The sequence below is a fragment of the Typopeltis vanoorti genome, chromosome 10 (assembly GCF_054136105.1).
Source record: "Typopeltis vanoorti isolate ZY-2024b chromosome 10, IOZ_Tvanoo_1.0, whole genome shotgun sequence".
Taxonomy (NCBI): domain Eukaryota; kingdom Metazoa; phylum Arthropoda; class Arachnida; order Uropygi; family Thelyphonidae; genus Typopeltis; species Typopeltis vanoorti.
In genome coordinates, this window is record NC_143558.1 from 37411580 (window position 1) to 37438807 (window position 27228).

Consider the following 27228-nt stretch of genomic DNA (forward strand, 5'->3'; position numbering starts at 1 on the left):
TTTCTTCTGATGAAAAATGATTCTCCAAAATTACTACAGTGGATTAGAACCACCTTTGTGAGAAAAAGATACAAAAAGAAAAGTGACAATATACTTAACAAAACAATTATTTCAGCAAAGCTATACCTTTATTAAACCTCCTATAAAACTGAAACATTTATTCAGCACACCCAAGGACCATCCACCCCCCCTCCTCTCCCATGTTCAGGAGTATACCAAATTCACAAACGAGGAACACCTAATCCACCATAGGAAAACAGCCTTTTACAATAATGCTCTGAAAACTTTCACAGGACTGATGTATGAAAGAAAATTTAAAGAGACCTACAAAACTGTCATAAAACAACCTTTGCAACAAATTTCCAAGTACTAGTCAAACATATATACAACCCTGACAATAATGCACATTCTCAGATTACCTGGAGCACCAAACTAAAGTTAACACTAATCTGTATAACAGAAATAATGAAAATTACATCAGCTTGAAAGTAGAAGCAACTTGATAAAGTCAAAAAGGAGAACCAAGTTTTAAGGATTCTAGGCTAAACATAATAAAATAATAAATAAATTTTGCCAGAATAGTTGACTGAATGGTTAGCATATTTAGGTGGAGATGAATGTCATCGCCCAGTGCAAGACTACTGCCCCATTTATTGGAGGCCTGAAGTGACTTGAAAAAGATTCATGTTTGGTCTCTAGAGCAAGGTTTCTGGACCTTTTATATATAAAAAAATCCTTAACCCATCCATAGTACAAATGTATTATAGGTTTACAAAGTAAATCTTTCATGGGTTCATAGGTGGGAGCAACATAAAAAAAAAAAAAAGAATAAAACAATCAATGAGAATAGATTTTAATATAAATATTAAGACTAATTATATGTCATAAATAGTAAATTTCTGACTGGCTGAAGGAATTAAGTATTTATTTTTATTCTTTTATTTTTTTACCCCCAAGAGGTCAGGCAAGGCAAGTTATTTAGTTCTAGACATTATGCAACTTACAGTTGTATGGTACTAGTTGCTTTCATACATACAGATGTATATATTCCTGAAGATGAACTAACATGATGGTCAAAGCATAGAATTTTAGTGTTACTGAAGTTTTTTTTATTTTATTTTATAATTTCAAATGGTAGTTAGTCAATAAATCTAGCATAATGAATGGAGCCAAGTGTTGGTGTAACTCATAATTGCTCTAGATATTTCCAAGGCTTTTGATCAGGTCTGAAACAAAAGCTTATTTACCAAATTACCATTGTATCGTCTATCTTCCATCGTTTGCAACCTGGACTGCTAATTTCTTCTCTGGAGATTCAGTGCCAGTCATGGTGGATGGTTCATTTCTTCAGATTCTCAACCAATGCTGGAGTACATCAAAACTCCATACTTTCACCTACTCTTTCTCCTATCCATAAATGTTGGATAGGAGAAAGAGTAGGTGAATAGTTGATAACCTTCACTGCCTGGTGAAACACTACCACCTTGTTTACTGGAGGCCTGAAGTGGTTGTTTATATGTTTGTTCTCCAGAGCTCTGGTTTCTGTCCTCTCTCAATCTTTCAACATGAAGAGTGAGGAGTAATACTCCTCAAGAGTATACCAAACATACTGTGGAGATCCAGAACCTCTCTCATCTTAGATACAGCAGAAAAACAGTTCTGCAGGCTGACTGCCAGACAACATTGGACTACACCAGCTGGTAATATATTTAGGAGGTTTCCTGATCAGATTGAACCTAATCTCACTGGCAGATTGTGCCTGGAGAAAAGCTGTGTAATAGTATGAGAGGGTTTCACTATCAATAGCAAGGGAACAAAACAGTAGGAGGAAACAGACTCTTATCCAGACTTCAAATTATGGCATAGAGACATGTCTATCTCCTCCCAAAATGTTTCCCTGCTTTTTTTCGCTTCATCTTTGAAATATTATGATAGCAAATCTAAATAAATATGGTGGCACTATGGTTAAAATAGTAAATCCCCTTTGAAAAATTCTTTAAAAATCTTACAAAAAAATTTCTTCCACATTCACTTCACCACCATTTGGAGTATAAGACAACAACCTTAATGATGTGCACCATCACTAGCAGACACTGAAAAGTAGTGTTCTGTTTCTGACTGAACGCCAATCAATGCCAGAAGAACAGCACATTATAACTATCCTGTACCTTGTATGATTTTTTTCTCCATTGGACTTTTGCTTTTGTGATCCAATATTCCTTGGCAGAGGATGTCTAATCTTGAATCGCTGCTTTTTGATGCATAGATTAAGATTCTTTGCCTCATTATGTTTCATTTATTTGCTTTCTCTATCACTTCCCCAATTCTGAAAGTCATTCTGACCTCTCTGACTTTTCCTTGAAGATTCTACCACCTGACAGCCTGGTTGGCTGAATGGATAGCATACCAGATTTTCAAACAACAGGCTGTAGGTTCAAATCCCAACTTGTGCATGGATGTTTGTAAAAACATGCTCTAGATGAGCATGGTAGCTCTTTGAGTTTATAAGGCTTGTCTTGACCATTAAAAAAAAATTCCCTAATAGTGAAGTTATCCTACTTAGTGACTTTAATATCTGTAACTCCGGGTTCCCTTTTAACCAATTCCACTAACCAAGCTGGAAGAGAAGCCAAGTTATTTGCTGTAAGCAATGATTTGCAAATTGTTTATTTCCAGATCAGAATTCCTGACAATCCTTTCCACTCATCCAATACTCTGGATCTTTTCTAATAGTTCTCCTTCTAGGAACACTATGGAAGTAACCACTTCTTGGTAATTCAGAATATATGCTCATTATTTCCAGCCTCATGTAATTTGATACTCTTGCCAACTGGGAAGATCTGGACTTTTACTCTTTTTTTCCACGGTCAGACCACTATTTTCATTTGCAAGATCCAAACACTTATTGTGATTTTGTTACAGAAATTACCTCCATTTACATTCTTTCAAAATTTCCACTCTATAACCAAGCTATGGTTTTCCAAAAAGTGTGCCAGGATGGTCCAAAGGAAAAAGGCTAATAGTAAGTAGCTAGACACAAAAAAAACTTCATTTTATTAACAGCCTACACAGAAATTTGCAAAACCCATTATTAACAGGGCTAAGTCTAATTTGAAAGGGCTGAATGTAGAAAACTCGACATTTGTGCTAATGATAGCTATACCTTCTAGTACCTTGCAAAAGCTGTTTGGGTGACAACTTCTATTCATCTACTTCCACATCCCTCCCTCTTGCTCACCCAGATGGGTACTGCAGCATTGTCTAATAATTAAATTCACCTCCAGACATCATACTTCTCATCCAACTTCTGCACATATGACCAAGCCAAATCATCTCCTACTCCTTACTGATAATTAGGTTTAATGGAAAGAAAACAGCACAAAGAAATGATCAAACACAGGTTTAGTAGTTCTGATATTTCGTCTGTCACAGAGACATTATATGGGATATAATATAAAAATTGTAATAACACACACACACAATAAATGGAAAAGTCAGATTAGAAGCCTAAAGTGTTAAGAGGAGGAGTGCCCTTTATGGGTGTTGGTAGCTAGTCTTGGCCATTGAATGAGTTCTAAGATTTAATGTTTCTCAAATCCTGAGAAGTTTAACGCAACCACATTTATTTACACTGAGCCAGTTTTTTAAATCTGCTACTGATTCCAAAAATCTTCCAAGTTTGTATCTGCTGCAGCATAGCAGTTGTATCTGAGATATGGTCAGCTAGACTCTGGCCACAGTTGAGCAGCAGATATATTTTTTGTGCCCATAAAAGTTGCAAAAACAAGCAAGCTTGTAAACACCTTGAACAGTGAGTGGAAGGAGATTATCCTTTAGGAAAGTGGATAATGGTGGTCAGCTTAATAAGAGGTTTAAAAACAGTGCTGAGATTTCTTTATAAAGTTCTGACTATGTTTTTGAAAGTGCCCCAGATACAGAGAAGTAATGGCATTACTATAATCTTTATGTTACTAGAAGCTATATATTAGGAGATAAGAATTGCCAGGATGAACAATTGTTTTGTTAATCTTTCTGAGCTGGGACTCAAGTTATGCAAACATGTGAAAGGCCTAGTCAATTCAGTTGAACATTCCTTTAGCAAATGTGCTGAATCTGTCTTTATTGACAAATTCTTATCCAGAACATTAGAAACTTACTCTACAAGTCTGTAAATATGTGATTTTAAAATCCCTGCTATTATGTATTTATTTATTTTAAATAAGACAGTAGCACGATGTCAACAAACTCGGGTTTCTATGAGGTGGTGAGTGAATGAGGAAATTCTGAGCAAAGTTTTAATTTTTTTATTTATTTATATTAAAATAACCAATTATTATTTTGATGTTGAAAGTTTATTTTTCACTTGGTTAGACTATAATAAATTTAGTTTAATCCTTTATCCAAGTGTGAGCAAACAAAGTTTGCACCTAAAAGTATCTTCAGGACTGGGGTAAGGTAGTACATTGCATAACATTACACATATCTGCAAGGAGATGTGTTTTGCATTATGGGAGATACTGAGATAGGAGTGATGTTAACTTGCTCCACCTTTGCAACGAGTTGCCCGGTGTTGTTACTACTCTACCCCAGTCCTGAAGATACTTTCAGGCACAAACTTTGTTTGCTCACACTTGGATAAAGGATTAAACTAAATTTATTATAACCAATTATTATGTTTCTATTTTTATTCTTTTTGTTAAAACAATTCTGTTCATAGGTAGTCATTACTTCACCTAATTCTTCTTGTAATCCTTCAATGGATATAACGATTTCTTTGGTTTGATACAGAATTTATGTAAAAGATGATGTGGCTTGAATCTCTATAAATGAATAGAAAACGCACATGTTCTGTAAACTGTGCATGTGGGAGTATTTATTATTATTATTATTTATTTTATTGTGTGTATATGCTAATAAATACCAGCAAACATATCTGGGTTATAGTCTGGATTTCAATGAGTTAATGTTGATGGTATTTCTCTTCAAAGCTTTCATTGTATAGGAAGGCTCAATCTTTCCATTTAACTGATTCACCTTCATTTTAATGTGTTGGGCTCAAATAACCTATTAGTGCCAAAAAATTCTGCCTGCTATGGCTCTCATATTTACATGTCTTCTCACGCTAGACTATGTTTTGCACATGGAAAACTTGAGTTTTCTGAAAGAAAAATATGTATGAGATCAGCTAACTCACTTTCAGTGAAAAGATCTTACAGAGGTTTTTTCAATGAAAGTTCTTCACATTTCAGAAAGGATTTTAATACAGGTTTTTGTTTTTCCAACCAAAGGTCTCTGTCACTCCTGATAGAGTTGTGGAGACTCTAGAGCTACTTATTAAATACAAAACAATCTGAGGTAAGACAGTGTTGATATGAAGCAATTATATCAGATAGACATACATACATACATTAAGTAGTAATTATTTTTTAGTGTCTAATAAAATGATGGTACAATATGAAAGCTCCCACTGTTTTTGTCAGGGAAAAAATGAACAGCAAAAAGTCAGCTACTTGAACAAACTCTAACTCAACATCAGCAGAATTCAAGATGAATCAACTTAAGAAGCATCAATGGAAAAGAAGTGGAACTGGTAGAAGAAATTAGATAAGTACCAGATTGACATAATAGGTGTTACCGAAAAAAGAAAACAAAAAAAAAACAAAAAACAGGTGAGATACTACTAAGCAACAAATGCAAAATATTATATTTAGGCAATAATAATCTGGGAAAGTAAGGAATCTTCTTGAACGATAGGCACCATCAAGTAGAGTGGTTTAGGCAAATATAAGAATGGGTAACTGAACAATGAGACTTACTTTAACCTAAAGTCCAATAAAAAACTAACAAAGAAGTGGGGGAATTTTTCGAGGCATTTGGGAAGGCAAATGATACAAAAAAAGGAAAAGTTGGTCCTCATTAGATATGTAAGCAGCAGAACAGAAAATGATCACAAGGCATATAAAAATGTTTTCAGATAATTTGGAAAAAAGTATCTATAAAGTACCTGCTAGATTCCTGTTTAGGACATGGACTAGTAGTCTAAAATGAAGTGCCCAAATTCACATGGAGAGAAGACAAGAAATATGAAAGTCTCACTGACTGTGTTATTGTCGATAGCAGTATTTTCATGCTAGTTCACGACATAAGAACTAGCATGATGCAAGGATATACAGAGGATTTGAAATTCACTATTTAGTGAATATCATACTGAAAAAAAAAGTATGCAAGAAAGTTTTAAAAAGAAACTAAATCAAACAGCTTTCAAAGGCAAACTGCAGACTCGAATACACAAATGTCATTCAAGAAATTATTTCAGTTCTTGAAGTATTATTAATGTTATTATTATCATCTTCATCAACTACACAGAATGTCACTACTATCTATACACAACATTAGTATTTTTTGTCTGTAAAGTGCGTGTTCTTCTGGCCAATTTGTCTATATGTAGGATGGGAAACCCAAGCTCCTTGGAGAAAAAAACCTACTACCTCCACATGTGATTTGCTACCTCACCTTCAATTGAAAAAGCCCATATAAAAATTCTTCTTGTCATGATGAGAATGAAACGCAGGTCTTATCTAACTGAAGGGCACAATGTATTCATTCTTTCAATTGTGCTATAGAGGCATTTATTAAAGAAAACATTGATTCAGCCAGAGAGACATGTGGTGAGGACAAAAAATCAGAAATCCATGGTGGACTCACAAGGTGGGTTGTGAGGAAGAAGTCAATGAAAAGAAGAAATCATATTGAAAGTTCCACACATAAGTCAGCATATACTCTGAGAAAATACAGAGAAAAATGTAAAAAAAAGTGTTACTTGAAAAGTAGTCACCTGAGAAGAAACAAAAAAGTGGCTACTAAAAAAATTACAAAAATGCAATAGAAAATGAAACTCTCAGAATTAAAAGTTATGCAAGATGTGTCAATGAGATAAAACTTTACAAATGCTGAAAAGAAGATTGCTGGGAATTTCCCATACCTGTAAATATTTTGTCTCTTCAAGTTCTGCTGCTATTTAGCATTATGTCAATTAAGGCCATGAGGTGAGTGTGGTATGTTTATCAAATGCATCTGTTCTCAGCACTACCACTTCCAGATGAGATTGGAATCCACCTTCAGTTCACAAAGGCATGTAATTTTTCTTACTAGGCTGTGGGTATACTCAATTATTTAGATGCTACACAACAGGATTTGTTGATCAGTTAAGTCCCATTGAAAAGTACAGTACAGTACTAACAATAACAAATGTTGGGAAAAAAGAAGCCTACATTCACTGGAAGATACATTCTTCAGTACTCTGTACACCACTCATTATAAAAAATCACCACAGCCAGGACTCTTGCCCACAGGACACGTCATCTGTTCCTCAGAGGACACACTCAGACAAGAATTACAAGCTATAAAAAACATGAGTTTGAACAGATATTTTCCATCCAAAGTACAATGCATCTTGGACAATTATTCTCTTACCAACAGGTCATCAATGGATACTGAGAGAATATCCAATCCATATATAAAAGGAACTGGAATGCATTTCAAAAGTCCTAAAAATCTGACTTTCTACTTTCTGACAACTTTCAAACTAATAAATGAGATTTTCTTGATTCAACACACTTGGCTCACTCTGGAGTATACTACAGACATTTGATAATCAGAAAACATGGAATACACCATTTCTTCCAGGCTGAGAAATCTGGTCTTGCAGAACCTGAAGTGTCTACAAGCCACCCTATGGGGGGTGATACAAAAATTCTTCATAAAAATCGTTTCAAATTCAAGAGACTTTCCAAAGAATGTTATGAGGCTCTTGCAAAGAGATAAGACAGAAGTTTTCTGTAGCAATGAAGTATACAAGGTTATCCTCATTTTGCTGAACAGAAAAGAAATTACAGTTGCATTAGTTATTTTTAAACTTCTAATGACTGTGCACCACAAGGATTGTCAAATGACAAAGAGGAATAGATTGTACATCATTAGCATAGCCATGGATAGGATTTGCAGTCCAGAAGAGAAGATCACAAACATAGGAGGAAGAGAACTGGAGCAAGTACAGAGCCATGGGGGAGGATTCAAGCACTGGTGTGGAAATCTGAAAAAAGAAAGTGCACAATGATACACCTCGAATGGCCAGACAAAGAAGCTGGTGATCCAATTGCATAGGGTAGAAACATATCATAAGATGGAGACTGCTAACAGGCCTCAGTGTTAAATCCAATCATATGCCCAAAAAATGTCATGAGTGACCACAAGTTCCAAATCCTTCCATGGCTTAATATAAAAGTGGGTAATGGATGGATAGGAGACTGGCTGTGGATCGAGAGTGGCAAAATCCATATTACTAGTCACTGATTGGTATTAGCATTAAATAGACCAATTTCTTCTCTGAATGGTCACTAAGCCAAGAAGTTGGATGTAGAGTTTCTACTCCAAGAAATGAAATAAGAGAAACTAGACAATAGTTTGTTGACTAAATTGTTTATCACCTTACTGGAATAGGCTGAGGATCAAATGTTCCCACTGCAGGGAAGATACCAGCTGAGTTGTGTCTAAGCTATTCAAGATTCTGATTTCTTTCTGATAATAATAGTCATGCAATGAGCAGTTCTTGAGCAGTTGGAGAAGAATAATGCCAGCAGGACAATCTTGTCTTTCACAATAGTTGAACCCAATAGTCTTGGTGAGGGATAAGAAGGCTTTTGGACAGAAAGCAAGTTGTTTGTACTTTGAGGCTTCAAAATCAGATTTGGATTTGTTGATATTTTCTTTGGTATAAGTTGCAGTGCATACTGAGTATAAAGCTGAAGTTTTGCTCTCAAGCCTATCTTGCCACACTCATGAAAGAAACAATACTGGGATAATGGTTGGGAATTTTGGGTGGAATGGGAGATAAAGACATTCATTCCTGTAAGAATTCTGTTATTTAGTCTAAGCAAGTGGTTGGATCAGAAGAATGGAAACAGCAATCAAACAATGGAAAGGAAGAGCAGAAATCACAGTCTTGTTTCCCAAGGGAAACAAGACTGAGAATGGCTGGACAAAGACAAAAAATGAAACTTGGATGAGGTTGTGGTCTGAGTTATCAAGGGGAAAACTGACATCTACAGTTATGGCAGGAGAGCTGGTTAAGAAAACATTAGGGATTTCAGCAGAATGGTGAAGATTATGTGATATTTTGGCAGATAGGTGAACTATCTGTGTTAGATTGTTGCTAAGGGCAGAGAAGGAAAGTGACATTAAACCTGGTTTCAAAACTGGAGATGTTAATCTCGGTTTTCTTACTTAATCTGCAATATACTCTTAAATCCAGAACATGTCTTCAGGCTTTAACTGAACTGAAAAATGGTGGTAACAAATTTGTCATGAAAATCAACAGAAACAAAATGAAAACTATAAAAAAAGGCAGGAGCACAGAAAATATCAATTGCATCCTGAATAAGTAATCATTTCAGCTATTTAGGAACAACTTGGAGTGAAGACAGGAAATGAAATATAGAAAGCAACAAGCAAAACTGGTAATGTCAGGAAATCAAATGAATAAATTCATATAGACTAAGAGAGAAATTAGTCAAAACTAAAGTAGCTGTATTTAGAACAAGGTACCGATTAAGATATTCATACTGATTAGGCAACAGTGCCATATGTTTCACAAGAAAGAAGAACACCTACGAAGTATGGTTATTATTCCTTTCCCCAATGTAAATTTTATTGAAGAATGGAGATTATTAACCACATGGATAAAATATATAAAAAAATATGCTTCATATCCAAAGGTTATATTGATTTCAATGGATAATACTTTGCATCCATGTAATTATGGACATATAATCAAGGCTGGTCTGGTGGTTAATCATCGTCAAGTTTTTATTATGACAAAACTTCCTATCAACAGTTTTCTTCCAAATTGATCTGCTATTTTCAAATTTCCATTATAGTCAGGTCTTACATTTTGGTTTTCTAAGGTACCAATTGCAATGATCCATTCACATCTTGATTGTCCTAAGAATCTTTTCTCTACTATCCTTTAAGTGCCTATACTACCTTAAATTAGATCTGCTCTCACATTCTTGAATGCACACAATATCAAATCCCTTTCTGATATCTTCATTTTAGCAATCTGCCATTAATGCTCCTGTTCACTCACCTAATTTTTTTTAGAACTCTAATGTCTGTAGTCTCCAGCTTTTGGTTAACTGTTTTATTTCTAACATATCTTTCTCAGATCCATAAGTTAAAATTGGTTTAAACATTGTTTTGTATACTGATAGTTTAGTGTTTTGGCTAATTTCTCCATTACTCCATATAAATTTATCTAGCTAGTTCACCATACTAGCCTTGCTCAAATAATAACTGAATAGAAATCATATTCTGGTTTTCATCCTTTACCCAAGCATTAAAAAATAAATTGTGCATGTGAAGTATCTGAATGATTATGCTATTTGTACATTGAGGCAGAAGACTTCAAAACATCAAATCACTCCAGTATCCTATAACGTACGGAACTTTCTTTTGGACATATCAGTACTGCTATTTCCAAATTTAGTTAGCCATCTTCTTAAAAAAAAAAAACTGTGACTAAATAGCTGAAATATTTTATTTATTATATGAGTTTTATGTTAATAATGAAATGAACCTTTTTCATGGTTCTGCATTGTTTTCTTATTGCTGACTTTCATACCAAATTTGTTACAACAGTTATTCAATTTAAAGATTCATACAGACTTGTGGATTTATTTATGAGTAAAACATTATCTGCATCAGGTAAAGAGATGAGCTGAATACCTCTGATTTAAATGTTGGGTTTAATGCCACTTTCCTTCATAATGTGATCCATTAAATGATAAAGTAGCAGTGGAGATAGCATGCACTCCCATCTTATGCTCTCATTTTACATAAGACTCTACTTATTTTCTTTCTAATTTTAACCACTGCCTTACAATTTAAGTATAGGTCACATATATATTTTCTGCTTTGGACAGCATTTCATTTTTTTCTTTTCTTTTTTTATATTTTTTTAATTTATTTTTAATGTTGAGCCCATACACAGGAGGTTGGTTGGTCAACCTATAGTACATTAGTACCGTGTATGGGTAGTGGGTTGGGAAAGGAGAAATTTTTTTACATTTGATTTGAATGACTTTAAATTGTATTCCTTGGGAAACAGCAGGTGGGAGACTGTTCCACAGTGCAGGGATAAAGGAAGAGGAAAAGAAACTTGTTCTGTTTGTTTCTAGGTGTACTGTGAAGAGATATTGTGCAGCAGCTGCATGTGTTCCAATGAGCTTAGTACTGAGCGGAGGAATTATTGATGTTATTTCGAATGAGCAATTCCCATGGAAATATTTGTAGAATATACATACTGCAGAGACCATACATCTGTGTGAAAGTGGGGGGAGAGAGTTGGTAAGGGATGGATCACTGATAAGTCTAATTGCTCTCCTCTGTATTGAGTCGAGCATTTTGAGAGAGCTTTTAAGGGCTCCACCCCATATATGGGAGCAGTATTCAATAGCTGGGGGATTTGGGATTTGTATAATGTTAATAGCTGTTTGGGGGTGAAGTGACGTCTTGAGCAAAAGAGAAATCCTAGTTTTTTTGAGGCTAGGGTTGCAATATGTTTATGCCATGAGAGGTTTGATGTGAGGGTGAGTCCAAGACGCGAGATCTCAAACTGTCTGGAAATTTGGGTATTGTCAAAAAGGATACTGGGAAAAAATGGTTCTTTTCTTTATGGGAAATAGTACAGAACTGGGTTATATTGGCGTTGAAATTTATGAGGTTATCCGAACCTCACTGTACGATGGCTTGGAGATCGGAGTTGAGGGTGGTGGTGGTTGATGTTCTGTAGGTTGAGGTGAGTTGTGTAGGGTAAGGCTTATCAAATGCAAGCAAGGAGTGTAGCGTGCTGTCATCTGCAAAACTGTATTGGGTTGGAGGTCAATTGCAGTAAGTCATTGATATATAGCAGGAAGAGGGTTGGTGAGAGGACAGAACTTTGTGGGACCCCCAGGTTTATTGAATGGTGAGAGGATAGGAAGCTGTCCATCATCACACAGAGTGTACGTCCAGACAGAAAGCTGGCAATCCAACTACAGAAGTCCTGGGTCAGACTGAATGATGGTAGTTTGCCTAGTAGGCCTTTGTGCCAGACCTGGTCAAAGGCTTTGGAGATATCCAGTGCAACCACTTGAGATTCGCCAAACCTCTCCATAGCATTTGTCCAGAGATGGGTGACATATGTGAGCAGATCTCCTGTTGATCGGCAGTGGTGGAATCCATACTGGCAGTCATATTTCCAGTTTGTAGGATAGATTCCAGTGGAGTAAGAGAGTATATATAGGTGACATAGGATAGGGGTCAGTTCTGGAGCATAAACTTTCAGAACAATTGGGAGAATGGCATCAGGGCAGGAGACTTTTTTGTGTCTAATTTGGACAGTATTTTTCTGATCTCATCCTGGCAAAAGGATATAGAGGGCATTGTATGTTGGGTTTCTGGAATGGTTGGGGGACATTTACCATCGTCAGTTATGCATGCATTTGAAGCAAAGTATGAAGCCAGAAGATTGGCATTTTCTGTGGGTGATGATGCAGTAGAGCCATCTGGGTATGATAGGGATGGGAATAGAGTTGGAAAGAAGTTACAGCCAATTGCTCTGGTGAGAGACCAAAAGGCTCGGCTGCCATTTGAACAGGCTGCTAGTTTCCTGCTTTTTGCTATTTCGAACTCTGTTTTGGAAGCATTGATTGTTTTTTTTTGTATCTATTACGGGCTTCGGCGTAAGCTTCAAAGGAGGATGAGGTTCTTGATTTCAGCCAGTTGTGGTATGTCTGGTGTTTCATCTCTACAGTCTTGGCACATCTTTTGGAGAACCAGGGTTTCATTAGGGAATGGCAGTTCAGAGTGTGTGTGGAATGTACGTATTCATGCCGGTGTGGATTACTTTGGTAATAAGCTCGGTGCAACTTTGGTAATAAGCAATAGTCGGACTATTGCTTATTAATTCTTGTGGAAAGGCTTAGACGTTGGTTATGCATTTTCACTATATTATTTAAGGAAATTACAACATACTAGGATATACATTAAAATAAATTTTAATATATTTCTATTTCGGCAACGTCACGTTGCCATTTTCAAGAACTTAAGTACAAGACACGTGCACGTAGGCACAGCACAACAATAAGTGCGGAAGAAGTATGAAGCTGTTATTTCTCCTAAAGTCCTGATGGTGCCCTCTAGTGGGCAATGTTGGTATTCTTGGGTGATTGGGCTGGAGGTCTTCTGATGTAGGTTTCCCAAATTTGAGGAAGTCTAATGCAGACAAATTTGTTGAGGTTTGGATCGTTTCTTAGGGCTGAAGCTGATTCTAGAAAAAGTCTTTCATATCTGTATTTGCTAGTGTATTATCCTGGCTTGCTTCCACCGTATTCTATGGCAGGTATCCAGCGCATGGTCAGCAAGACCAGAGTGGCTATATTGGTGAAACCAGATGTAGTCCTTGTGTTCTGAAATTCTGATATTTGCTGTCCTGCCTGTTTGGCCAAAGTAGGACAGCTTACAGCTGCAAGGGACTTGGTATATACCAGGTAGGTCTAGGGGGGGGAGGTTGGTCTTTAGTTGAGCGGATAAGGGATGTCAATTTTTTATATGATTTGTAACAAGAAGTTAAGTTACGTGCGGTAACATCTCCGTGGATAATCGTAATTCTTGTGGAAAGGCTTAGAAACTGATTATGCATTTTCACTATATTATTTAAGGAAATTACAACGTACTAGGATATACATTAAAATAAATTTTAATATATTTCTATGTTTTCACCATTCATATTGGTTTCACCGATACAGCCACTCTGGTCTTTCTGACCATGCGCTGGATACCTGCCATAGAACATGGTGGAAGAAAGCCAGGATAATACACCGTAGCAAATACAGATATGAAAGACTTTTCCTAGAATCAGTTTCAGCCCTAAGAAACGATCCAAACCTCAACAAATTTGTCTGCATGAGACTTCCTCAAATTTGGGAAACCTACATCAGAAGACCTCCAGCCCAATTGCCCAAGAATACTAACATTGCCCGCTAGAGGGCACCATCAGGACTTTAGGAGAAATAACAGCTTCATACTTCTTCCTCACTTATTGTTGTGCTGTGTCCATGTCTTGTACTTAAGTTCTTGAAAATGGCAACGTGATGTTGCCGAAATATAGAAATATATTAAAATTTATTTTAATGTATATCCTAGTACGTTGTAATTTCCTTAAAGAATATATAATGAAAATATTGCTTATTACTTTGGTAATAAGCAATAGTCCGACCATGGAAATGCAGCATAGAAGTTGCGGAGGCTGTTCCACTTGGCACTATTATAGTGCCAAACTACTTTTGTATGGGAGTGTCTGTGTAAACGTTGTTGCATGGGGGAGGAGATGAGCACTAAGTTGTGGTCAGAACTGCCCAAGGGGGGGGGGGGGGCTCACTACTTTCACTGTGTATTTGGAGGGGTCATTGGTGAGGAAGAGATCTAAGGTGTTTGGGCAGTGGTTTGGGTTATCTGGTATTCTGGTTGGCATCTGGATAAGTTGTGTAAGGTCGTTAGTGATGGCAAATGTTTCCTCTGCCTGCAAGATCTGTATAATTGGAGGAGGAAAACCAGCTAGTGTTGTGGATGTTAAAATCTCCTAGGAAGATGATTTCGCTGTTGGGAAAGTGGGATTGGAGAAAGTCAATTTTTAGGGAGAGGAAATTAAAGAGCTCAGAGTGGTTGGTTGTGTTGGAAGAGAAATAGACACAGCAGATGAATTGGACTGAGATGGGGGAGGGATATTTTCAACCAAAGAAGGTCAAAATTGGGTGCTCTCTGGCAAGGTATGTCAGAGCGGACGTATGTGTGGAACATATGTATGCCCTTAGGACGAAAGTTGTTAAAGAGTGAGTAGTTTGGAAGGTTGAGATAAGTGGTGCTGGGGGGGGAGGTGAGATTTGAGTTTCTGCCAAGAAGAGTAGGTGGGAGTTTGGTAGACTGTAGGTGGTAGTGGACACTATTCAGGTTGGAGTTTAGGCCAAGGATGTTGGTGAAGTGGATGTATAGGGTTTTGTGAGTCACATGTTGGACCATATGGGTCTTGCACATTTCCTATGCGGTGCCTGCATGCTGGTCTCCATGGTGGCTGCTAGTGGCATCACTTGGTATTTTCACCAGTTTATCTTGTCTGTAGTTAATGGTTTAACTGTTGTCATCATTTTGACGTTTTTCTTTGAGTTGTCTTCGAAGCTGGCATTTTTGTTCCCTTTGTGCAAATGATAAATCTAGTTGTGCATGCAAGTGCGATTGGGGACAGGTGTCTTTGTTGTTGATCGCTGTTATTATTTTTGACGGGCTTGTCGGTGTGCCACAAGTCACTTTTACTAGGCGCGGAAAGTTCGTTCCGTCCTTCCTTTTATTTATAGGCCCGAAACGATAGCACCTGACGATATTCTTAGGATGGATGTTGCATTCTTCAGCTAGTTTGTTGATGTCCTCTACTAATAATTTTCCGTCGGGAAGTTCAACATGATGACGTTGAGTTTTCTGTGTTTAGCCTCCAAGTCGTTTACTGTTGATGCGATTAAATTGCAAAGTTCTTTCGCTGGCAAAGTAGAGCTTGTGTTGTGCTGGTTTTCAATTTGTTCTAGCTTAGCTTCGACTGCACGTATTTTGGAGGTAAAAGTTTCATTTAAAACAATGATGTGCTGTTCGAATGTTTTCGACACATTTACCTATGTTCAGAAGTTGTTTTACCGAAGGGAGGCGCAGCGAGCAGAAGAACAGCTGGTTAAGTTCAATAAGTAGCTTTTGTGCAGTTTTGTCTATTTTCACGCAGGAAGCGTGCAGCCAGTGGCAACAAAACTCGCAGAATATGCCCTTTTTTCTGCCTGTGACACCAGTTTTGCAGCTGCGGCATGTAATGTTTGTCAACAGCACTGTGCTGGCGAGACACGTGGTGCTCGTTCGCCGTTGGCTTTTGATGCCGCCATCTTTGCTGCATACAGTAGGCATCATGAACGTTTACACATGGTTGATTTAGAATTGGAAGGATAGCTGATTTAATACACTATAAGTACTTACAGGTTGTACTGGAGTATTCTGCTGCTCAGCACCTGCTGTTAAGGTTTCTGTTCGATGGTTAATTTTGATGAAAAAACACTCGCAATAACGGTAAACTGGGGAGCACCAGTTTGGAGTAGCTTATTCATCGACGCCGCTTGGCGGACTCATTTACATCAATATAAGTGTAATGTTTTAAATGGCTATTTTATCATGTCTTTTCAGATCTACAAAACTTGAATACAGATTACATATTCCCAATTTCTCAACTAATTGTCTTAAAATAAAAATCTAATCCTCACAACAGCTTGTTTGCCTCTTTTCAAGTATACTTACATAAATCTTACCTGGAGAACACTGAATACCGAGTCCTTCTGCAATTCTCATATTGCTTTATTTCTCTTTTTATTAATGGATACTGTGAGAGCTCTACTTCAATTATCCAAATTTGATTATCTGCCAACATGCTCACTATTGTCTCTTTTCAAATGTTCTGTTTAATGTTTCTGTTAATTTCCTTGTTGCTTAACTCAGTTATTTATCTTTCACTTTCCTGATGAAGTATACTATAATGTATATGGAACTAGTAAAGGTTTAAACTCACTCATTAAAGTAACTGGTAAATAGCAGTCTCCATACAGAATGTATATTGGACTTGAAGCTTAAAAATTTCCCATTCTTAAACAAAGATAATATAAAGACTGACATGTACATTAATAAACAAAGCAAGAAGTAGTGATGTCATAACATTTTATCTAAGGTACCTAAGTAATAATGAAATATTGGCTCCCACTGATGAGACCTAGATAAAGGTTGAAACTGGTCAGGGTAGTGACCCTTCCCACAATGCATAGTATTATACATGTCCATAAGGGTATGTGCATTGCATTATGGGAAACTAAGGCAAGTAATGTGAAGTCATTAGCTTCTATATACATGTAGCCCAATCATGAGGTTACTTCATGTGCAAACTTTATTTGCTTACACTTGAATAAAGGATGAAACCGAGAATATAATTTCTTGGCATCTTTAATTTATAATAATGAAATATATTACCTGATTTCCTTCTTTGAGCTCCTAGCATCATCTCTGATGCCAATTCTACATTCAGGAGATTATGAATAAGGACCATTTTATCATGGATATCATCAAGAGTAAAAAGTGGTGGTAAAGATTCATACTCATATCCATAAACAGGAACTATATGATAAAATTCTTCACTCAGGTTAACAATCTAAAAAGTAAAAAAAATAGCAAAAATAAATTTGAAAAGAAAAATTTAAACAACCAAGTTAGCTAATTAAAATTTATTTAAACTGTTATTTATTTTAAAAAAGATTAGGATCATGCTTTTGATTGACACAATTTATTAATTCTAAGGCATCCTTCAATAACAGGTAAGAGAAGTAAACAGTTTCAATTTTTTAATTTACACAAGAAATTATATGTTTCTAATGGAAAATTGATTAAAATTCTTTGTAAAAAAAAAAAAAAAAGAGAGAATTTCTGCATATGTTATGAAAATTATATTTTCAGCTATCTGGAAAAAATAACGGCACAAAATAAAATAGGATTTTATGCTCTTATTTCATGTTACCAACATTTACAAACATTCTAGAAGATTTAGAAATACATCTAAAAATTCAAAGAAAAGATATGCCTCAGGTACTAGTATACAGTCAGCTCTTACTATAGCAAACACCATTATAACAAACAATTATAAAGTCTCCACCAAAATCACATAGCCATGATTTTGATTTTCCGTTAGATTAGCTGATGCTAATCTGATGGAAAATTCACTCTAGAAGCTATTTCTTTTATTTCATACTTATCAACCCCCCCCCCTTCTCCTCTATACACACGCAGTCACAAACACCTATAATACAATAATGTTGTGTGTTGTAAGCAAGTGATTAAGAAGAAATGAATCTTTTAAAATGTATTTTTAAGAGCTAATTTTATCCAGGTCATTGGATAAAATGATATGAGAAATACAAAGTTGAGAAATTGGTGAGATAAGGTTGAACATGAAGTGTGTATGGATATTGACCAGCAGCTGCTTATGTTCTTACATGAACAGAGGAAAAGTGGGTAACCATGATGGCCAGTTCAGTGGAGAAGTGCACCTGGCAATACCTATAAAATGACACAATGCAACAACACAGCACCTATTAAAACAATGTATGTGTGCTGGGAGAGGGAAAGTGAACATTCTTAGAGAAATTTCGTACTAATGTGAGAACTGTATTCCAGAGTCAGGTGGATTTGATATTTATAAAGTGTTAGGAGTTTATACCAGGATGGGAATCAACCCAAGAATAGAGAGAGAAACTAATTTTGAGTGGAGATTGGAACATTATTAAAGTAAAAGAGATTGAAGTAAGTTCTTACTCAATCAGCTGTTAAAAAACATACCAGATATTCTCCTTTCTTTTTTTACTCACACATGGCATTGATATGCTATAGATCCTGTGACATTTTGTGTGTAGGTCAGATATACATATATATAAAATTACTTGAAAATATCAAGAGTAACCATACAAGTTTCTTTAAATGTTTTCATGGCTTGTGTCCACAGGAGGTAAGATTCACAGAGAGAGAGATCTGGTGGAGTGAGAGTGGTGGAATATATACTGGTCATTGATGATTTAACTGTGAGCCTACAGGTAGTGAAAAAGTTGGTTATTAATAACCATAATTTTCAAGAGTACTTGAGTTAGGGACAGGATGGATAAAGGCTTGTTTCATTCTATTGGGTAGATGAGCATGACAGCTTGTATAGGCAATACAGGATAGGTGTTAATTCTAGGGTGTAAGTTTTTTTTTTTTTCAGCATAAACGGAGAGAATCCAAGATTTTTCTAAACTTTCTAGCAAAAGATTAGAGGAGCATGTGGTGAGTTTTCTATTAAAATAATAAGTGATCTTCCTTAATCATCTATACAAAAGCTGAAGGAGAATGCTGATGCCAAAAAAGGTCTGCCTTACCTTTTGATTATATATATATATATAAAACAAAGTCTATTCGATGTTCGCTTATAACGAACTGACTGATTTTGACGATTTCTTCATCAATAGATACAGGATGTATCTATTGGTGAAGAAATGGTTTAATCCAAAGATGGTTTATGTACATTTTCACTGATGTATACATCCAGATTATGGAGCAATAATAATAATTATTATTTTTAACCTCCCTCCATGGCCTATACCGCAATTTAACAATATCTGGCCAATATTTTGTCGCCAGATATTGTTAGATTTTTTAGATATTGTTAGATTTTTTAGATATTGATAAATTCTATTGTTAGATATTGTGATATTATCTACACACTGAGGCATATTAGATCGAACGATCGAAGAATAGATGGAATAACAGTTTTATTTGCTGGTGATTTTCGACAAACACTGCCCATCATTCAGCAGAACCAGAGCAGATGAAATGAATGCCTGCCTTAAAACAAATCATCACCATGACATGATATGGAGAAGTTTTCTTTCAAAACCAATGTGTATGTGTGTGTTCACCTACATGGAGACTCAAATGCATGCTCCTTCTCATAAAAATTGTTAAAAATTGGCAATGGTGAAGTACAGCAAAGAGATGGAAAAATAATATTAATACATCTAAATAATGGGAAAATTGTCTAAACTGCAGACAAACTATTAAGTGTCTACCCATATATTGAGAACATACTAGAAAAGTCACCTTCTGGATTCAGGAAGAGAGCTATCCTCGCACCTCAAAATGATGCCGTGTCAATAATGAATGAGTTGGTTCTTAACAGGGTTAATGAATCTGTGAGCATTTACAAGTCAGTAGATGATGCAGTTCATTTTTCTCATGGAATTTTTTAATTTGCTTAATCTATCTAGATTATCGGTCATGAAATTAAATTGAAAATAGGTGTTTCTATTATGTTGCTCCAAAATCTGCCCCCCCCCTCTTTTTGAATCATTGCAATGGAGCTGGGCTTCAAGTAAAATCGTTGAAACCAAATATGACAAAGCCATGATATTTACAGGTCCTGGTATCAGAAAAATTGTCTCCATTCCTTGGATATACCTTGTTCCTTCAGACTATCCATTTGCATTCAAATCAGTGGCATAGTTAGGGGGATGCGGAGGGGGGGGTCCACCCCGGACGGCACTTTGAGCCTTTTTGAACTTTCGCAGTTAATTCTAAAACACTGTCTCGAGAACTTTGTTCCAAATATTGTAATACTATTGCGAATTTTCCTCACAATTGCTGTAGCGTTGCTGGTTCTGAGAGGAGTTTTTCTAAATAAAATTTGATTAAGAATTATCTACATTACTATGAAATAAACTTCGCCAATATCATCGACGATTTTGCTAACAGAAAAGCAAGAAAAATAACATTTTAGAATGTAGAAATTAAAGTTTTCCTTCAAAAATAAAGATAGTGTTTTAATTTATTTCCCTATACGTCGTTTTGACTTTTGTAATATATTTGGTGTGTACTGAGAGGGGGCGGCAAACTCAGGGACTGCCCCGGGCAGCAACAGCTCTAGCTATGCCACTGATTCAAACGGTTTCAATTTATAATAAGAGTTTGCTTTGCAATGACGATTAATAAAGCCCAAGGACAGACCTTTAGATATGCAGATTTAGATTTAAGAGGTAAATGTTTTGGACACAGGCAGTTATATGTAACATGTTCTTGAATTAGCAGTCCTGAGAATTAATTATTTTTCATAGTTAAGAAATTATGGAGACATAACACACATGTTCAAATAATTAATTTACTTATTAGGAAAATAACTTTCGATGTTTCGACCTCTGCAGTGAGGTCATCATCAGGAATACACATATGCATAAGATCCAAGCTACATGCTACTGCACTTTACAAAGGTGAAATGAATCGAAATGCTTATTAATCTTTTACCTAGCCTGGCCTCTTGTGAAAAAACTAAATTAATAATATTACATTTAAAAAATATATATAAATAGATTAAAAAATTTAATTTTAAAAATGTAAGTATAAAAATAAATTTTAAAAAATAAACACATACCATATGTTTAAACAATAAATAAATTAAAAACAGAACTATATTAAACATTTCTAAAGTCCTCTCGTATTGAGATTTTCTTCTGGGCTTGTTCTGGTTGCCATATGGGTCCTCCACATTCTTGGAATGATTAATTCGTCATTTCTGTTCAGGTTTGGATAGTGTTTTAGCATTTCACAGGCTTCTTTGAATTTTCTCTCAAATCAGGTTTCGGTGTGGTGTAGGGACTTGGTGCCTTTCCAGTCAATTCTATGATGTTTTGTGTGGTTGGTCTAATAGACCTGTTTTACCATAATGGAGGTATTTAATGTGTTGTTTGTGTTCACCTTTTCTGATTAGGATCGTGCATCCTGTTTCTCCTACGTAGGGTAGTTTACATATACATTGGATTTTGTAAACCCCCTGGGTGAGCTAAGTATGGAAGAGGATCTTTGGAAGAACTGAGTAAAGTTTTTAATTTTGTTAGGGGTTTGAAGGTATAGTCTTGATGTTATATTTATGTAGTGTTCTATTTTTTCAGAAATGCTTCTAACATAGGGTATGACTATGGCAGTCTTGTAATCATTTTTTTTATTTGTTGGAAATTTTTCCACTTGGATATACTATAAATTAAGGGTACAAAGAAATCATATACTTGGTTTAATCCTTTATCCAAGTGTAAGCAAACAAAGTTTGCACCTGAAATATAATCAGGACTGGGGCAACTCAGGGGTCTCGTCAGTGGGAGCCAGACCTTTGGGTCTAGCTCCTAGTGATGAGACCTCAATAAAGGTCAAAACTGGTCTGGGTAGTGACCCTTCCCAAAATGCATAGCATTATACATGTGTGCAAGGATATGTGCTTTGCATTATGGGATACCGAGGCAAGTGATGTGATGTCATTAGCTTCTGAATACGAGTTGCCCAGTCCTGATTATATTTCAGGTGCTTACACTTGGATAAAGGATTAAACTAAGTATATAATTTCTTGGTACCCTTAATTTTTTTGTTTTTAGTGGTATTTTTATGGAGGAGCTTGTGAACTTTTTTTTTTTATTGTAGCCATTTTTTTTTACAAATGTATAGTTAATGATTTTGAATTCTTGTTTTAGAGTTTGTTCATTTGAGCAAACTGTTAATGCTCTGTGTTTGAGGGTGCTTATGACTCCTAGCTTTTGTGTTGGGTGGTGATATGAATTTTTGTGTACATATTGACCAGTGTGTGTGTGTGTTTAGGTTTGTGGTAGACAGAGAAGGAGTGACAGCCTGAGGGAAGATGTGCGATGAGTGTGTCTAGAAAAGGAAGAGAGTTGTTTTTGATTTCAACGGTTGGATACGTTTGTGTTGTTTGTTCAGGTGGCTAAGGAATGTATTTAGTGTTTTGCAGCCTAGGGGCCAAATGGCAAAAATATCATAGACATATCTGAGCCAGACTTTGGGCTGGCCAAATCTAGAGTTCGTTGCTCGAAGTCTTCCATGTAAAAGTTGGCTATGGGGAGGGGGAAGGAGGAGTGCTCAGCCCCATGCTGGTACCTTCTTTTTTGTAGGTAAAAATTGTTTTGCCACACGAAATACCCAGAGCGGAGTACGTGGCAAAGAGGGTCATGATGCCAGGTAGAAGTTGAAAGTTTATTTTTCACTTGGTCAGACTATAATAAATTTAGTTTAATCCTTTACCCAAGTGTGTGCAAACAAAGTTTGTGCCTGAAAGTATCTTCAGGACTGGGGTAAAGTGGTACAACACCGGGCAGCTCCTTGCAAAGGCGGAGCAAGCTACCAACAACTTTGTTTGCACACACTTGGATAAAGGATTAAACTAAATTTATTATATTCTGACCAAGTGAAAAATAAACTTTCAACATCTTTCTCTAATTCCAGAGTAATTTAATAAAAAGGTGGCACACCTTTTGGCAGCTCCTATAGGAGGAGATGACCTTGCTAATGCTTCTGCCTGGTATTATCTCCACTTGGGCCTGGCTCCCACTGAAGAGACCTCAATAAAGGTCAAAACTAGTCTGGGTAGTGGCCCTTCCCTTAATGCATAACATTATACGTATCCACAAGGAGATGTGTTTTGCATTATGGGAGATACTGAGATAGGAGTGTTGGTAGCTTGCTCCACATTTGCAAGGAGTTGCCCGGTGTTGTACCACTTCACCCCAGTCCTGAAGATACTTTCAGGTGCAAACTTTGTTTGCACACACTTGGATAAAGGATTAAACTAAATTTATTGTTGATATCAGGCAGAAATATGTCCCATAGGAATATAATAGTATCATTGATGGGGACATTGGTGAAAAGGGCAGTTATGTCAAAGTTGACTAATAAATCTTGGCCATTGAATGTGAATTTTTTAATTTTGTTTATAAAATGTTGTGTATTTTATTTTTTTACAGAACATATTTCTGCCCAACAACATCACAGTCCTGTTGGGAATTGGTATACTATACTCCAGGTAGCAACATTGTTGAGTGTCTTTTGGAGAGGATAACAGATTATGAATTTGGTTAATGGATTTGAAAGCAGCAATAAGTTATTTTTTAATAATCTTTGCTACTCTTTAAGAGATGCATTTGATGTAAGGTATGGGAGTCCTGTGTATTTCAACTTCTCTTAGATGTCTTGGAGTGGTGTTAACTATTTTTTTTGTGTTGTTCTTGCATTCAATCCATTTAGCTGTTTGTTTAATGGTTTCCAATTCCTGTTTAATACATAAGATGAAATATTTGTAAATTAAATATTAAATTTTTAGTGTTGCACACATGTGAATGTTGAATCTGCAGTCTCGTTTCCCTTAATCCCAAGATGGCTTGGAATCCAACAGAAGCAAACATCTAATGTAATTTTCATAACCAAGAGAGCACGTTAATATGAGAGCCACAGATGTTCCTGAAGCTCTAGACAACTTATTGCCTGGAGAAAGCTTTGTGAATTTATATTATTATTATTATTATTACCTGAGACCTCCAGGGAGGCGCTGTAAATTACCCAACCCAGCTATCATACCTTCCCTTAAATTCATTTACACTAGATGCATTCACTATCCCTAAGGGCAAATTATTCCACTTACTAATTCACTGCTCTCTGGGAGAAAAACCTAGCTCTTACCCCTTCTTAACTGAGAACAATCTTAACTTCCATAGATGTCCCTGTGTTCTCTCTCTCCCCATCTTCCATATAACAAAAAATTTCATCATTTGAAATGTTATAACACCCGTTCAAAAGTTTATAGACCTCTATATCACATTAACTCTATTTCTCCTATTAACCAGAGTCTGCAATCCACATACTTGCAATCTGTCCTCCTAATCTAAATCCATTAATCTGGATATAATCTTTGTAACTCTTCTTTGCACCCTTTCCATAGCTTCTTTATCCCCTTTGGAACCTGGGAGACCAAATCTGCGCACAGTAATCCAGTGTGGTCTTATCAAAGCCTTACAAAGAGGCAGTATTACTTCATTATCCTTACATGTCCAGGTTCGCTTTAACATAGCAATTTTCCTCTAAGTTGTATTTGCAACTTTTGCTATGTGACCTTTGAACTTTAAATTATTCTTATCCACCAAGATCCTTTTCCTCTTCAGTTTCTTGTAGCATAACCCCACTAATATAATATGCCGCTGGAACTCTAATCATGCCAAAGTGCATAACTTTACGCTTGCTAACATTAAACTGACAGCCATTTTCGTTTGTCCAGATTTCCATTCTATTAAAATAATTTTGTAATGGCTGAATATCAGTAGCATCCCTGATTGTCTTGTCTATTTTTGCATCATCAGCAAACAATTGCAAATCTGATTATAGAGCCTGCTGGATGTCATTAATGTATAGATTGAACATAATGGCCCAAGGACTGAACCCTGAACTACACCACTGGTTACCTTAAATCTGGCAGATTCACACCCACTGCATACCACTTTTTGATATCTATCTGTCTGTCAACCATCCTCTGATCCAAGTCAATAGATTATATTCCAATCCCATATTCTCCAAGTTTACGCAACAGCCTATCGTGTGGTATCCTATCAAATGCCTCAGAAAAATCCAACATTATCATAGTGTATCCATTCCCTTTATCCAACTCGGCCGTAACATTGTTATAAAATATGAGCAAATTGCTAAAACATGACCTTCCTTTAGTAAACCCATACTGTTCCCTGCAGAGTATAGAATGCTTGTCTACTCATTTCTGTATGCAAGTTCTTATAAAATCTTCACCACCACACCAGAGATACTAATAGGTCGGTAGTTAGACACATCAGTTTTTGCACCACCCTTGTGCAATGGAACTATCATACATTCCATCCATTTCTGAGGTATCATCCCTGAGCTGAGACTCAAGTTATACCAATTGTGAAAGGCCTAACCAATTCAGCTGAAGATTCCTTTAGTGAATGGGCTGATATTCCATCTGTCACTATTAACAAATTCTTATCCAGGTTATGCAAGAGCTCTTCAACTTAATTTTCATTAACCTTTAACTCTTTATCCAACGTAGCAGTAGCACTGTGCACCATGCTACATACACCTGGTTGATATATCTTAGCGAAGTGAGCACTCATTAAATGAACAATCTCCTTAGCTTCCGACACTCATGTACCATCTGCATTCAATAAAGTTATTCTTCCACATTCATTCTTTCTTTTGTTTGCGACATAACGATAAAATTATTTTGGATTGCCTTCAGCTTGCAAGCCCAATTTCTTTTCATACTCCTTTTTAGCTTTTCTCACAATACTCGTTACTTTTCTGGCCTGAGCTTTATGTATTTCATAACTCCTCTCACTCTTATTTTTAATTTTGTTTATAAAATGTTGTGTATTTATTCTCATGATATTCTTTCCACATGATCTTCTTCTCATGGATCTCTTGCTTAATAAGGCTGCAAATCCATTTCACTCCCAAGCTATTTATTCTTCGAACACTGGGGATACATTGAGATACTGCTTCATTCAAGCACTTTTTCAAAATTTCCATGCATTGCTGACATTTGTCCATTCAATAACTGATACCATGGGCCCAAAGATAGTATTCTTCTAAGTTGATCATAATTTTCAACTTTGTAGTTCTGCATGTAGCCTGTTTTAATCGGAGCTTCAATATAAGTACACACTTCCCAAGAAAGAACAGCATAATCTGTCACCAATTGGTGGTAAAATAGCTCTATTCTTGACAGAGATCCTTTCTGATGCTATGAGCAAATCCAACACTCTTTGACCCCGAGTTCCTTCTTTCACATGCTGCTTGAGAAAGTTGTCTTGCAACAATTCAATAAATTCCTGTTCTTTCTTATCATGAGATTTCTCTTCTACCCAATCAATGTTTGGAAAACTAAAGTCACCCATAATGATCATTTGCTTGGTACCCATAAGGCTAAATTGGTGATGCATTTCTTCGTCCCCTACAACTGAGCTGCCAGGTCTGTAGCAACATCCCACTTGCCAAATGAATTCAAGTGCCATATATAAAATGCCTTTGAAAACATTGCAATTTTATGTACAGGTAACCCTCGTATAACCCAGATGTTAGGTTCCACAGAAATGGCGCGTTATATAAATCGCGTTATGCGAGACTTAGATCACATAGAAAAAGTAGGGTTAGGTTCCGAAAACGTTTTTTTTTAATTATATAAACAACAATGACATCCAACAAAAATAATATTTTTATTTAATTCAGGTAATTCATATAAGTTAAGGAAACAAACTATGAGACAAATATGTAGTATAAAATTATAAAAATTACGAATTGTACATAAATTTCATTGCACATAATGCATAAATGTTTTAGACACAATAAAATAAATCGCATATTTTAATCGTCATCACTGTCTTCAGAAATAACATTTCATAGATGTTCTTTAAGTAGCCAGAGGTCGTCACCACTTGAAATCTCTTGGACATAAGCGCCTCCGTAGCGCAATTGGAAGAACGACGGTACATTGCGCCCTTCGATTGGAATAGGCCTAAGTTCGATTCTCGTCGCGACGGGAGGAATCTTTATCTGGTCGATTTCAATCGAAGGTGAGTTAGCCGATCTCATATGGAGGTAGCAGGGTTTTTTCTCCCGGAAACTCGGGTTTTTCATCCCGCATACATACAAATCGGCCCATCAGAACACACGCAATTTACAGACAAA

At 36.2% G+C, this 27228-nt stretch overlaps 1 protein-coding gene across 1 annotated transcript in view; it reads right to left on the reverse strand.

Annotated features, from left to right (window-relative positions):
- LOC150102348 (poly [ADP-ribose] polymerase tankyrase-like) overlaps positions 1–27228 on the reverse strand; it is a 1002656-nt gene that overhangs the window by 92923 nt on the left and 882505 nt on the right. The window contains 1 exon segment of the mRNA XM_090399561.1: positions 17140–17317. Within this exon segment, the coding sequence (XP_090255687.1) occupies positions 17140–17317 (178 nt within the window).